A 15739-nucleotide genomic window follows, 5' to 3' on the forward strand; every position below is an offset into this window, starting at 1 on the left:
TCAGCGTGGTATAATAACGCTAAATCAGCGTTATCACTTACTCAAACTAGTGAATTATTCGGAAATGGGCAAAAATATTTTTCCCAAAGTTACTTCTGGTATGGTAAGCGAAGATTGAAGAGATACCGAAAGTCTCATCAGTATTAATTAACCTAAAGGCACTCGCAGGCCACCTGGGTACCCACTGATCTGTGTTGGTGCTTAGGCATTCGAACTCTAACTATGTGTTATGTTTAACATTGTTATGGATGATTTGAATAGTTTTGGGTTTTTTGGGACAAGTGACCGTGAAAGTATACAAAAAATCTCATTTCAATTGATTGTTTCCCTCATCAGCTACCCACGGCAAGAATGTCCTGTACGTTTCCAAGGCGCGTGGTCACGATGGCATGAACTCATGTCGCAACTCATCCTCGCCATGTCGAACCTTGAGTTACGTCATTAACATAACGACGGGAAATGACGTAATCATGTTGGACGCCACGAACACAGAGGAAATACCCTACAATACGTGTACATCGCGAGTAATTACGGGCAACTTAAGTTTCATTTCTTGGAGTGGATCAGCAATTATAAACTGCTCGGGGAAGGATCTATATTTTAAAGGAAATTCTACTGCGCTCGAATTTCATGGCTTGACATTTCGTGACACCTTTTTAAGAATGTGCGATGTTTCGTTGACCATAAATCATTGCTCATTTGTTTCCTTTCTTCAAAACGCAGATTTATACCTAATTAATGTCTCAATAATTAAACCGCAAGAGAACCTTCGAATTAGTATCAGCAGCACGAATATCCTTGACCAAAACACAGCTGGCACCTTACATGTAGCTAACCAACAAAATATTTCGGTTTACACGGAAATAAGGAACATTACAATCATCAACAATCGTTTGGAAAAGGCAATTAATGTCATCTCAATTCAAGGATATGTGAATTTCAAGTTTGTAAGTTCTGAAGTTTGGAATTTGACCTTCTCAAACTCCCAGCATATTTTGAGACAAGATCCATCGCTGGTTTACTTTTACGGATGCCGCGATCCGCCAGAAAAGCACCAAAACGTGAACGTGGACCCGACTGATAACATATTGAATAGGCTCTATTCACAAGTGAAAAGATCACAACAGGAATGGCTTGATGAATACGAACACGGATCATCGAGTTTAAATGAGGATTCGACCGCATCGTTCTTACTCGAAAATATGAACATTCTTCACAACTATGGCGGGATTGTTAGAGCGTCACTCTGTAGAAGTAAAATGATCATTTCTGATACAAACATTGTAGGAAATAGGAACAGAGGTAGTGCTGTTGTGATAGACGCAGGGTCTACCGCCGGAACACCGAACATTCTTTTCGAAAATACTTCGTTCGTATCAAACTTCAACGAAAACAAAGGCCCTTTGGTAGCGATGGTATCTGAATATATGGCTGCATCTATTAGAAACTGCACCTTCTCCCGCAACCAGGGTGGGGCAGTCTATATCTCGACATCTAAGAGCAGCAGAATAACGTTTAAAAGCTCTTATTTTCTGCTCAGTAACTCCTCGTCTGCATATGTCGGGTCGCATTGCGGTGCGCAAATTTGCGTTATGTATTACTATGAGAAGAGTAATGACGACCACGGAGTCGAACGGGGAAGTAGCCGTGACTGTCCAATGATTCGAAATAGAAAATCAACTGGAACCATGGGAGTAAAAGGTGCATTCTCTAAAACAAATGTTAACTTACCTGTGAATCTGACAGACCTTTTGGAGACGAGAGCTGTAGACCAGGGTTTAGAGGCTAAGGGGCTCCGATACCGAGACCCAAACTGGACAAGAACTTCAGGAACTTCGAATACGAGGACTGAAGTTGTTGATGCTGAATTTAGCGCATTTTTAAGAATTGCTAACGAATCCACTAAAAAAGGACGTGGCTTCAAATCAGAAAGGGGTACGCCTTTTGAGCATGGGGAAGACCGTGATCCTGGTTTGTTTCTTGAGGACTGCAAGTTTCGTTATAACATAGGATCTCATGGCTCCAGTAGCGCTGCTTTAGAAGTACACTCAGGACCTTATGTTAGCCTGGGGGTTAGCCCTCCCTTTTACCTACACGTAAAAAGGTGTGTATTTGTGGGTAACATAGCTACAGATGGAACTGGGGGAATTTACTTTGCTGGTGATTTTAGAGTCAACATCTCTGACTCAACGTTCCAAAACAATGCCGGATCAACGTCAGGCGCTATATACTTCTCTGGTTCAACAATCGTTCTTCAGAATTGCACATTGGACAGTAATTTCGGTGGCTATACTGCCTATACCCAGGCTACCGGCAGCGTACGATTCACGGCGAAAGGCACAGCATTTGTTGAAAACACGCGAATAATCCAACCGAGTATAGTGAGAACAGTATCGAACAAGACCTTCCATGGCAGTCTTGCTCTATCAAGCGATGCATTTGATAGAGTTGTCTTGGTGAATTCTGTTTTAGATTACCGGTGGTCCCCCTCTCAAGAGAAAGTCATAGTGCTAGAGATAGCACACACCAAAGATTTTGTGCTCAGTGAAGGTACATCTATTAAATGCCCTCGGGGGTATAGGATCAGACGTCGCACAATTAGTGAATCTGAAGAGAGTTTTGAATGTTATCTTTGCAGGATGGATAGCTATAGTGTTGACCGTGGAATATATAAGTAGGTATCTTAATAATGATTTTTGGCACCTTACTCGTTGTAGGTAAATTCTAGGGGTTGGAAGGGTCTTAATTTCGAGTGGAATTCGAGTGAAACACACTTCAAATTCAAGTCAGGAATTTTTCCATCAACTGTTCCTGGCTTGAATTTAAAGTGTGTATAATTCCATTCGAAATTAAATTCATCTTGCAAGCGAAGGTCCAGAAATACGGCCATCTTTTTTATTATTGATTAATTGTTGGGCCTTATTGCGATCTTACCCTATGTCTGTTCTTCATCATCTAGAGTTAACGGAAGCCAAGTCTTGGAATGCTTACCATGTCCTTATGGAGCAAGGTGTACAAAAGACCTTGAAGCATTACCAAATTTTTGGGGTTACAAAATTCACAGCGATCCGGCTGTAATAAAGTTTTCTCGATGTCCAATGGGTTACTGTTGCCAGATCGCAGGGAAAAAAAAAGGGTGTGTTCCTTATAATACATGCTACCATGGCCGATACGGCAGACTCTGTGGTGCGTGCATGACCGGGCTTACGGAAACCCTATTCACACCATCATGCCGAAAACCAGAAAAATGCAAGGACTATTGGTTTTGGCCTGTAGCGGGGGTCTTTGTGTTAGGTTTCACCCTCTACCTCCTAATCCAACCTGATATATTTGGCATTATGTACCGCTATATAACCTGGTTTCGGTCAGCAATACCCACGGACGTTGAACCTGAATCCACCTCAATATCAGGCTTGGAACACATTGTCTTCTTTTACTACCAATCCGTTGATATCCTGACCGTGCAGAGTTCTAAAAATTTCGTCTGGAATAACCATTTTACCCAATTCACGGTGGGTTTGTTTAATTTTGATCCTCGCCTAAATCGAGATGGGTTTGCTTGTCCCTTTCCAGGTTTGAACCCAGTGTCTAAACTTCTTTTTCGTGCACTTGGTGTGGTTTCCGTTCTCTTCGCAATTCCGTTTATTTTTCTGCTACACAAAGTTGCCTCCTTATTTCTTCCCCTACGCCCACCTAAAATTGCCGTCTACTTATCAGCCTTTCTTAAAAGCGTGCTTCTTGGCTATAATGTGCTCGCTCGGAAAAGCCTGACTCTACTGCATTGTGTTACTGTTGACGGTGTCAATTGCTTGTTTGTGAATTGTAACATAGAGTGTTACACCTGGTGGCAAAACCTGATATTGACTTTGGTTTTTATCTATTTTCTCCCATTCGTCTTTGTCTTGTTCTTTGGTGCTAAAAAACTGTACGGAAGACATATTTCCGTAACTCATCTTCTTCTTGCGTTTATTTTCCCTCTGCCCTATCTCTCATACTGGTTTTTAAATCAACGTCGTCTCCGTGAGAGAATCATGCCGGATACAGATGGGCGCAATGCAGTCTCCTTGATTCTCATTGGTCCATACCGTGTTCCAGATCACGTCAGCGCTGGCGCGATTTACTGGGAAAGCGTCCTGATTGGTCGAATGGTTGTTCTTGTTATCGTTGCTGTTTTAGTCAAAGATCCGTTCTTAAGCTCTCTGGCGCTATTACTTCTATGTATCATGAATATTTTACTACATATTTATGTCCGTCCTTATAAGAGTGTTTCAGATAACCGTGCCGAAGGTATATCGCTATTCTGCCTCGTGCTTATGGCATTGTTAAACCTTCCTTTCATGGCTTATCTTTCGGAAGGTGTCCTTCCGGCAGGCCCAATGTCACGTGTTATGGAAGTTTTTACGTGGTGTCAAAACTTTCTCGTCTGTTTTCTCCCACTAATTTGCGTTGCTCTTGTGATTGTTGCTTTCCTTTCACAAGTTGTGAGGTTGATTTTCTTCTTTACAAAAAGCATTCTTTTTGCGTGCACTTCTCTTGGTTCATGCTGCTGTTGGCTGACAACGATATGGTCACAAGGAAAACCTGATGACCTTGACACATTCATAGAATAATAGTCCGACACGAACATTCGAACAAAAAATGCAAAAATGATTGTTATCTCATAGTTTTTTTGTAAAACATTGATTATTAATACTACACCAATCCGATCAGTAACACGCTGGATATAACATCAATACTCTACTATTCTCAAGAACGAAGCCAGGATAAATGAACTTTGGGAAACGCAAAACAGAGAAAGATGTAACCTGGAGATTGATTTAGAACCTAATTTTTAGAACCGTGATCATTATTGCGCTAAAGACTGCAATTCAGATCTAGTTTTTGTTGATGGTCGGAAATCGCCTTTTCTGTAACAATCTTTATAATATTCGTATTTCGGCTGTATTTTATATATGTCAGCATGATTGGACTAAAAGTAAACTGTATCACTGCCTATATTTTTATTTGTATAGATGGAATTTGGCTGGGCTTCTATGTTCGTCTTTGTCATTGACGAGGCGTCTCTTCAATAGCATTTATAATATATTCATATTGTTTATAATGAACAGAAGTCGGTTAATCTTCAATTCCAATGCTTTCCGCTCTTGTCGTTCTTTCTGAAAAATGCATGGTAACTGACGACAAAACCAATCTGCAAGCGTGGTTTGCCATGGATAACTGTTCTCCAAGATCTCTAAAAGATAATAATCTCTTGGATAAAATATCATTTAAATTTACCATTTCGAAGATACAGTGGGAGACTGGTAAAAGGCTATTTCCGGGACGGCTATTTTGTTCAAGTCCCCAAAACAGTTCCAAACAGCAAAGTACAGCAATCTCGGGAATGGGCAATGATCGAGTGGTCAGCGTACGTCATAAGAATAGTAAGTCCTACCTTCATCATGCAGCCTCTTGTATTTTGTAGCCACAACTTGACGAAATGCCCTCTGAATAATTCTCGCACCTTGAAATCCAAAGCATGAAAATGCACTCAACGTGATACACATGTGTCCAAATTGCTTATTCGCTGGTTAAAGTTCAAAGAAAAACCACTTCCTCAAAGTTCACAGTAGGAATTTCTTTTGAAGTTAGGTATCACTCATAGAATTGTACTTCAGGAGTGTTGGAGTGAAGTATACCTGAACAGTTAGCGCTTTTCTCTTGTTCCGCATATCGTTTAAAAAATCCCTTTCGGTCGGGAAATTCTGACTAAACTGAGTGATTTTTGCTCGATCCTTTTCGATTCTTGCATGGTCACTACTTGATAGAGACTTACCTTTATCTTTTTTTGCATTTGTTTCTTTATGTTTTTTCAGCCACAGACACAAATATTTCCGTATTGTTGTTGGTGGAAAATTTCTCTATAATACAGAATTCACTAATTCCATCTCTCTGAAACCAAACAGTCTAGCTCTCTTTGTAATCACAAATGACAGATGACTATGGGTCAGTTAAAGGTGTCAACTTCTATGGCCCATTGCAAGCGCTTGATTGCGTCTCACGACTACTTTGAGTTAGTCGGTGAAAGTTTAAGATGTCATGGTTGTGTCTTATTGATCCAAAGAGAATTCAAAAATTTTCAGCGTTATTCAGAGCAAACACGTATAGATCAGCTATGTAATTATAGAATCTAACGCTCACAAAATCTCCAAAGTCAAAGACCAAACCTTTGGCGACGAACTGTTGTTCTGGTGTGAAAAATCGTTTGCAACCAGCAAAGCTTGACTCATGATTTTCTTGACCCGAGTGCAGTTATGTTGCTGCTTTTTCTGCAAACGAACCTGCGACCCGATATCATGATGATGGATACCGTGCGTTGTTTACGAAATATTCATTTTTGCATGCGTGTAGTTCTCGTGAATGTTTTTAATTAGCTAATTATAAGTCGGCTAGTTATGACGTCATGGATCGAAAGAAAGCCTGACGGGTGTTTGTTGGACTTCTCGCTTTTTCAACTTTCTTCAGTATGATAAAGTAGATTAACCACGCTGATACGTATACTGGGACTGGACAAAGCATCTACTATGAATAATTAAAGGCATTTTGAATGGCCGCAATAAAATCTAATTTGTTGGTGGAAAGAATAGGATTGATGTCGCGAGGCTTCTAGTTCTATACGTTTCTGATGCTAGCGATGCAAAGGAAAAAATTATTTCAGATCAATTATTTCAGATTATTTTTACTGATAGCCTCCTACGGTATCTAAATGTGCCGGTGAATAACTAATATTGGAAACTGCATTGGAAAATTCACATATTATTACTTCATAGCTTATTCAATTAAAAAACTGATTGATTAAGTCTAGACCAGAAATTCATTGATTTTTATTACTTAAATTTCACCATTTCACATATTTTAGTAATACTTATTAAAATTATAACGCGTTACGACTTACGATAATAAAAGGGATCCTATGCGCTGCTTAATCGAAAATCTAACCATATCCGTGAATCATTGTATTTATTAATTTCATAAACAATCGCACTATTTAGGGAACTTTGACGTTCTGTTTGACGATAAAGTTTGTCGCCATTTAGTCTACTTTCCCTCTTATTTTACAAATTTTGGTTGGCAACAAATCATGTAGCAATCACCAAGGCTTTAAACTTGGTAGACGAGATAAGATTGATCCTCATATTTTCTCTACGGCGTTTTAGAGCTCAGATTACATTTCAGCAAAGCCTCTTCATATGATAAATTGGGAATAATTATGTTCGAAGAGCGCGTTTTTTTTCAATAAGCTCGATGTCAAGTGTTATTCGTTAGTTGAATTACCATGCCATATATAGGCGCAAAGGTTGATAATACCAATTTATACTTTTGCCATATTTTGAGGAAAGATTCTTTTGTGAATAAATTTTTTCTTTTGCAATGACGTTTTGGAAACTATTATAAAGACACAGCAAACCCACACCTAATATAATTTAATACAAAAGAGATGCCTGCGGAGGAGGCTAAAAACTAACCTACTCCAACCATTTCTCAGAGGATAACACATTTAATTAAATCCGCAAATTAATAAAAATATTACGCAAACATAAGAAACTCTTGGGTGTGACCCCGAAGATTGTAGCTTGCTGTTGGGCAGGGCTGCATGGGCGATAATATAAAGGTGTTATGGTACCAAACGAGAAAAAGTTTAACACACAATTAAAATCAATGGGAGAGGAAGAGATATGTATAGCTAGCCATGTAAGAGCGAGCATACAATTCGGGGTTAATATATATAGCACGAGTGATATGTTTGAAAATTTTCTAAGAATTTGACGAGCCACTAGGGCGAGTTCCATTTGGAAAAATTTTCAAACATTACGGGTCGAACATTTCGATCGTGTAAGTAAATTGCTAAATTAAATTTTTTTCATTTGGCAGCCATTCATGCATCGACTAAATTCAGAGAATACTTCATCTTATTCAACTTGAACGCAAGACGTAAAAGGATTCCAAAACGTAATCCTTATGGAATAGCGAACCAATGCTAAAATTTACAAATTACATACCCTCGTTACTGGTCTATTAGTTTAATTGCTTCTTAATTAAAAGCCAATACTTTCTATATTTTCGTGCCACGAAACCATTATTAAGGTGTAAAGGTTAACAGACCATAAACATTAAGCGTCGCAAACTGTGCATTTGGAAATCATCTGTCATGTAAGAAAATAAAGAAATCTGGACCGCGATGACAAACTTCGCGACCTTAATTTGTCCTTTTGACAGCGGCGGGAAATATCGCAAGATCAAAGCAACTCTAATGAAAGACTATGCACACGTGTGCAAAAAAAACTAAAATGCAGCAGATTCAACTTTACCTGAAACTTTTTTTTTAATAATTATCTGCATAAATATAACCTGCATCTTTATGTATATAAAGATTTTTCTGTCAGTATTTGTGTCAACAATCGTCAGTTTCGTGCGTCATACCATGACAAAAAAAGCTCAAAAAAGAATGTAAAACCTATTTGTTATTATCCTGTTATTTTCCACGGTACTCGTGAATATAGATTACCTTTACTGGGTTTAGCGTCATGTTTATGACACACCATTAAGGGCTGCTTTCCACTGTCGCGGTTTTTACGTGCAAGTATACGTACACGCACGTAAAAGTTGAAAATAATTTAAATGATACTTCACGAACCGCCATCGACTTCACTTATTCATAGCAGATGCGTCGTCCAGTCTCAGTATACTATTGGTAGCGTCATTTATGCTAAACAGCAGCAAAGCGGATATTGCCCACAAGAACCGGCGTATGAGAATGGCTTTGACTTATCTCGGAGCTTCAGAGCATTTGATCAATTATGGATACGATATTTATCACGGGTAATTCTATGTTAGAATAACCTCTGGGTTTTCTGCGACAAATGGCTTAGCTTCGTTTCCAGGTAACTCGGTTGTCTGGTGCTGAAATCTGAAAAACAACAATAATGCGTTCACCGCCAACGCTACGACATTACCGAGCAATTAAGACAGACGGTTTAATACCCTTCAAACTCACACAGCATTGCTAATTATTGAAATGAATTCAACCTTGTAATTGTGTAATTTTCTCCGAGAAAGGTTTATTATCTCTATTGGTGTGTTTATTTTGCATCCGGTCCAAAAGATGCCTTCACTAAAAGATGTTTTAACGAGGTATATTGTCCCTCAGTTGGCTCGAGTAAATTGATTAGCTGTTGCATATGGCCTAGCAATTTACTTTAATTCTCTTTTCTTTTCTACCCGACAGTCCCTCGAGGCCATGTTTTCCAGCCGGCATTTCAGTACACCGCGAGTTTAAATTTAATTTAAGATAGCGCTGCCTCTGCAAGTACATGCACTCCTCGGGGCATGCATCGACCGTAGAATTGCGTTCTGTGCATGGATTCGGTGTATACGAGAGTGCACCACAAATGCAAGAAAAATTGCGAGACCAAAGTGGGCCAAACGTGCACACCATGAATACAGCCTGCACACCTCAGGTAAGCGGTGATAGACACCCACAAGGGCCAGGTCACCTACTTCCCCCTAAAGAATACTATCATGCAGCTATAGCTAGTGGTTCATTTAGTAACATTAGTATCTGCAATTTTACAGTCGCATTAAATGCATATAGGCGCGCATAATTCAGTTAACGAAAAATATTATTTTGTTGTGAACAGATCGTAGGCCAATTACTATACAGAGCTGAAGATAAAATGGGGTTAATTGATGGCTAAAGTTAGTATGGAGATCCTCATAAATCTATATATATATTTGTATGCGCAAGTTTGTTAGTACAGGCAACCAGAGAATGAAAATGAATATGTTTGCCACTGATTTTTGACACTTGCTTGTAGTTACTATAACAAAATTTTAAGTGGTTAGCTCCTTAGAGAGCATGCATAACATCCATTCATTATGCAGACATCCATGCGGAAATGCATCATATGAGATAGTCTTTATGGCAGTCAGATTTGTGTGAAAATAATACTGCATCACATTGCATATATATGCGTGTATCACTAGTGGGCTAATCCAGTGAGTTTTTTCGGGGGGGGACAATTAAACTCTCGTGACACGCTTTAATGAATTCATCTTTGTTTACAATTTTTGTGGTTTTTCAAAACAACCATCATCATTAAACATACACAGGCGGTATAGATGAAGTCTCGTTGATATGACTATCTTAACAGGACTCGTTTATTGAAAATGAGGTAATTAGCATTCCGTGTAATCAGGTGCCTTGTGTAATTTTAGTTTGTCTCTATGCTGTATGGTATTTGACCTTAGTTCAAATCTTGTCAACCGTATAATCTATCTTGTTGTTTTATACCGGATTTCACACTCTTGAAAATCAAGAGATTGCTAAGCTGATCCTTTGCGTTGGGTCTGGTGCATTTAGAAAGATAGCTATATCAAACCGTATACAATACGATTTTATAAAAAAAACTCTATCAAAGGCCCAAATATAACTCCTTTCATAGCAGGAAAATCGTGTATTTTTCCGGATACGAGGCAGGAACATTCGCCCAGCTGTTCATTAAAAACCATGATTACATGAATTCTTTATCAGTATACGTGCACTCTGTTTTGACATTGTGTTTTATTGTTCCGTTTTCGGGCCGTTTTATCATCTTAAACACTTGGTCATTGGGCGTAACCTTAGTTTATATCGCATCATTTCGCTCCCAAAGAAGGATTGATTCGAGTTATCTACTTTACACAAAATATTCTGTGCTTGTCTTGTTGGTATAATCTATATGGAATGAAGAACAGGATTTTGAACCATTCACGGAAAATATGGTTACAGCCAGTATTTTGTATCCCTTAACACCCGCACTGGCTCACGAAATTAGAAGCAATTAAGTTCTAGTTTAATAACTTTGTATATGGTATACTGATATCACACCACAGTATATATATATAACTTCAATTCTTTCAACTGTCGTATAGCTATATACAAATAATGAACAAGGTCAAAATATGGATATACTGCATAAATTCAAGTTCACGGCATCTTTACTGAACTTTATGAATATACTTCACAAAGTATTCATTGCCTTTGTCCTTTTCTGATTTTTATGAACCTGTGATTTTAGTCGGGCGGATTTTTCAAAATTTAAAATTCATTTCATTCTACGATTATGCTCTTTATAAACCCTCGAGCATATAATCGGTCTTTTTTATTGAGTTCTGCCGCCTTCAAAACCCATCAATGGTAAACCGTTGATTGTTCTATTTTCTCCATTCTTTTAGACTGTCAGTATCGTGAATAGCATGCACGCTCATTTTTTTCAACTTCACCTTTTTCACCTACGATAGGTACTGACGTTGTTGACTGATTTATGATGCTGTATTTAGCTGAAGACTTGGCAAGCGAAGTCGAAAGCTGGAAAATACATTATAAAAACCGGATATGAAAATATACCCGCGCGAAATGAAGAAACGTACTCCAGAAATTGCTGTTCATATTTGCATGTATAGTCTCGCGCATATTATGCTAATAATAACCTTGGTCTTGGAATAAAACAATCGTTTTCTAAATTCATTGTTGAAGCTATATTAGCCAGAAAAAGGTCTTCCTTTTCCAAGGTCATTTCTGGCTCTAATTCAGGTATATGGCTTGCTTGATTTAGCACCCTGATAGCACGAAGTCTGAAGTCGTTTCATTTATTCGCAAATTCTGTTTGCATGTGTGGATAATCGATAAATATATGGCTTATAAAAATTATGCTTTATTGCGAATGGTATATATTTACCATCTACACAAGCCAGTCAAGAAAGGATGACAAAATATATATAAGAAAGAATCAGTGTTCGCCAGAACATGTCAAGGTTTTCAGTTAGCTCGCGACACAAATAATTGTGTGTGCAAGTAAACAGTATATGAAGCAAAAGTTTCTCGACAAAATTAGAAAACTTTTGTGTGCCTCTGTTATCTTTCGCAACATCTTACGACCTATGTGTCTTAGACGATTCCTCAATTTGTTATACGAATATATCTACAAACTCAATTCATCCTTTAGCCGGAATCCAAAAAGAAGCGAAAAATTTATGTACATGCAGAAACATTAATCTGAGAGAAACTTATAGCGCATGTTACGAGGCAAAAAAATGCGTTCAGGAGCAAGCTGTTCCTGCACGATATATGTTTGTATAGACGAGGGAAGCTATAAATCTCGTTCGTCTGTCTCTCTTGAGTGAGAATCCACTTGACGTCTTTATATCTCCCGTGTGCGGGAATCTAAACTAAGACGGTGTACAATTCAACACAAATGCAAATTGAAGAACACATTTTGCTGTTTCATTTCGACGCATATTTTGTCCGACCGTGTATGTATACATTCTTGTATAATGTTGAACAATTTATATATATACTCGGCCTGTGCGAATGAAGGGACACTCGTTTTATTATATAAACTTCGCAGAGGATTGTTGCTCAAAGTTCAAATAGTGCTGACACCTTAACGCATGCAGTCTATGTTGTCCTTGTGTTCCTAAAAATGATGTTTCTTGCCTGGTACAATCCATTAAACATCAGGCATTCAAAAGTGCATTTGTGTCCAAAAAAAGACTCAAGTTCATTGTATACAATGCATATTTGGTTTCTGAACCTACTTTCGTTACACAAAGTTCATTTTTCAGCTATGTGATAACACCTTGCGCTAAAAATGTTCAAATACGATACGCTTTAATTAATATCATTGCATGCAGTTGCTTCTTGTAACCGACCACATTTTTCAATCCCAGCCATGCATGATGGCGTTACGAATGAGCGCTTTATTTCAATTTTAACAAATTTAACCAGAAAGCTTAAAGATTTACCCATAATATTTAGAATTGAGAACATTTTGCCAAATTAGAGATCGCGAGACTGCGCTATACTATTGCAAAACGTACCCTCCACAAATATATATGTTTATTGAAATGAGGCAATATGGTTAAAAATTCATATAGGATGTCGAACAACTAGAAGTTGCTTTATTCTAGATTTCCCTGAAGAGTGCATTCATTTTCCTGAACACAAAAAGAACTAATTTATTAGCTAAGAGAAAAAAAATATAGGTCGGTAAGCTAAACTATATCATGTACACGATGACATACAAAAGTTGAACGGATTGCCTTTTTTTAATGCACATATGCATGGGCGGTTCCGTCAAGGTCCACGTACGAATTTTTCTCACACAAATGCTTTTCATCTCTCATGCCTCTCTAGAAGTTTCTCCAAAGTAAATAATAAATATAGCTCTCCTATCTTTCGTTTTCAAAGCAATTTTCCCGACTATCTCTTCCGACCAGAAGATTGGAATGAATTTACTTTTCAACACTGAAAGGATTGAAATATTGTTTGTGTTTTGCTTCGTATAATTTGTATTTTCGCCGTGTGTATGTAAGCCTTTTCCAAATAGATATTTGCTGAAGAATAATAACTGAACATCTGGTCTTTCAATTGCAAAATATTACGCTCCTAAACTATATGTAGCCGTAGAACTTTAATTACATGAATTGAATTTAAAACAAATCCGCGTGTTTTCGTTCAGTCATCATAATTAAATTGGCCACAGGTAATTTTCTACTAAAGTTGAAAACGTGACTGATTTACCAGGGAATAAATTGATTTACACTTCTTTTATACGGCAAAATAATTCAAACATAAAACTTACCCTGTGGGTATGATGTCAATATAAGTTTATCACAGGAACTCGTGTCTCCGTCGCCTTCATACACTTCCAAATGACATCTACAAAATTAATGTTAAAGACATTCTCAAACCCTGTCTGTTTCTTTTTCGATAATTTTAAAGAACGGACAATTTAGTGTTTATAGATAAAGAACGTACTTTCTTTTCCTCACCTTTGATACAGAGAAAACCATCTGTTTCTTTCTAAGTACTCAATGGCTGTAATATCGCTTAGAAAGCGATGACCTATATCACATGAGCATTAGACTGAAAGTTCTGGCAACTTAACAAGAATGCTCTCCGGCAGACATAAGTATACCCCTGATAACTTATAATATTTTATTGCTCTTCGCTCTTATATACATGCAATCTATACAAGTATGATTGTTCGATATATTTAGCATATACATACACTTTATGGACAGAGAGTTATCAGTACATAACAGTGTTTTGTTTATAACCCATTCAAGGGCTCAACCCGCGAACTTTAAATCAAATAAATGGTTGAAAGTTACGTTCTTGGTGCTGTAGCAGTCATGCATGTATCATATCGTTACCGCCTTGTCACGGCACCCCAACAGCATGGAATATTCGTCAGTTCGTGAGTTATTTGTTCTTGATCACACCTTGTCGAAAAACAAGCGAAATTACTCCAAGTATTTTGTCTGTTTAATCTCCCTGAAACCAAGCGCCTTCCATTCTCCAAACACTGAAAGCATAGCTCAATCGTTCATGCGCTAAGAAGCAGCTGCTAGCGGCTGAGTTTGGATGTTTTTCATCATTTCCCAGGACTTGACAGAGGAAATCTATATAGCGCGTCGCCAAGCGTAAAGTTTGAATTTTTGACAACTTATCAGACGGCAGAGTTGGGATTATTTTGCGTAATTTCGCAAATGACTCGTTCAAAGCCTGTGTTCTCATACGTTCCCTCACGTTGGCGATGCAACGCTGCTCAGTCTTTGCACCCCCTCCCGATTCAGAACCAAGCCGTTTCTTCGAGCGTTGACCATTACCGCGCCGTCCTTTTTTCTTCCCTTGTGCTACCTCCTGTCTCTCGCAATCTGGTAAACCCATGGTTTTATGTCGATGTAACAGCCCTAAGTATTAGAGAGTCGCTTGTCCTCACTTTGACTGTCAGCCGCGAGTTTCGGTTTGCCGAACCGTGTTGGTTTGCGTCAAGCCAATGACCTGCCACGCACCGCTGTGAAGTCTTAAATAAACAAAGGTCTAAGTTTACACGCAAAGACAGATGAAATCGAAGCTTGCAGGGAAGTCATTCGCAAAGCCAATCAGCGCTCTAGCCAGGCTCACCATTGTGTCAATGGGATACTTGACATGTATTGCTGAGTTAATTGTGTGATATAATTATGAGACACTGATACCGAGCCGCACGTCAACTTTGCACAAACATTAAAGGAAAGCCGACACACCATGAAATATGCGTGTTCAAGACGCGAAAAATGCAGATGAGAAATCGTGCGCGGCCCCAGGGCTAATTGAATCTCTTTTTTCGTATTATGCCGCTAAATCTAGCAATATTACCATTATGATTTGAACAACTTACCTGTAGGGTCTGGCAAGTTTTGTAGTTTTCACAGCTGGCAAGTGGCTACACAATCTCGATCTATCAATTATCACAGGGGTGAGTATAAACGAAGCGGCGGGACTCCTGGAATGTCCACGACATTTTTGCGTCTGCCCTCGTGGATTCCACCTCGTGGAGCAGGGCCAAAAATAAGCATTTACTGCTAATGAAGTGATCTGATGAGTGCTTCAAGTGTTCAATTACACGAGGTGAAAGATGGCAAGGATCCTTGATCTTAATCAAGCTGTTGACCTCTCAAACACTTTGTTAAACACTTCAAACCCTTTTCGATTTCAATGCATTGTTTACACACTATCCTAGAGCATTTTTAATACACAAGAAAGGAGAATAGAAGAAATATGATATGTCATTTGGTGTCTGAAATACCGTTGGTGATGCAGTGAGTGCGCATGAGTACAGTGCCCGCGGCCGGTTGTCGTGACAGCTCTCTTATGCTTCAGAGTTCAGCCTTTGTT

The 15739-nt window shown here is 38.5% G+C and overlaps 1 protein-coding gene and 2 long non-coding RNA genes across 3 annotated transcripts; 1 reads left to right on the forward strand and 2 right to left on the reverse strand.

Annotated features, from left to right (window-relative positions):
* Nucleotides 1-2538: 2538 nt before the first annotated feature.
* On the forward strand, nt 2539-4668 carry LOC114526414. Its single transcript, XM_028548013.1, has 2 exons — nt 2539-2678; nt 2960-4668. Exon 2 carries the CDS (start codon nt 3099-3101, stop codon nt 4608-4610), a length of 1512 nt encoding a protein of 503 aa, XP_028403814.1. The 5' UTR covers nt 2539-2678; nt 2960-3098; the 3' UTR covers nt 4611-4668.
* Nucleotides 4669-4763: 95 nt separating this feature from the next.
* Nucleotides 4764-5979, reverse strand: LOC114526415. The gene is made up of 3 exons (XR_003687340.1): nt 5816-5979; nt 5435-5503; nt 4764-5233 (listed from the first exon to the last, which is right to left on the reverse strand). It is a non-coding gene; the product is annotated as an uncharacterized LOC114526415 (long non-coding RNA).
* Nucleotides 5980-8778: 2799 nt separating this feature from the next.
* LOC114526381 lies at nt 8779-13998 on the reverse strand. The gene is made up of 3 exons (XR_003687339.1): nt 13852-13998; nt 13662-13738; nt 8779-8947 (listed from the first exon to the last, which is right to left on the reverse strand). It is a non-coding gene; the product is annotated as an uncharacterized LOC114526381 (long non-coding RNA).
* Nucleotides 13999-15739: the final 1741 nt, after the last annotated feature.

Source organism: Dendronephthya gigantea, unplaced genomic scaffold (genome assembly GCF_004324835.1).
Source record: "Dendronephthya gigantea isolate DGI-Jeju-01 unplaced genomic scaffold, DenGig_1.0 000038F, whole genome shotgun sequence".
NCBI lineage: Eukaryota > Metazoa > Cnidaria > Anthozoa > Malacalcyonacea > Nephtheidae > Dendronephthya > Dendronephthya gigantea.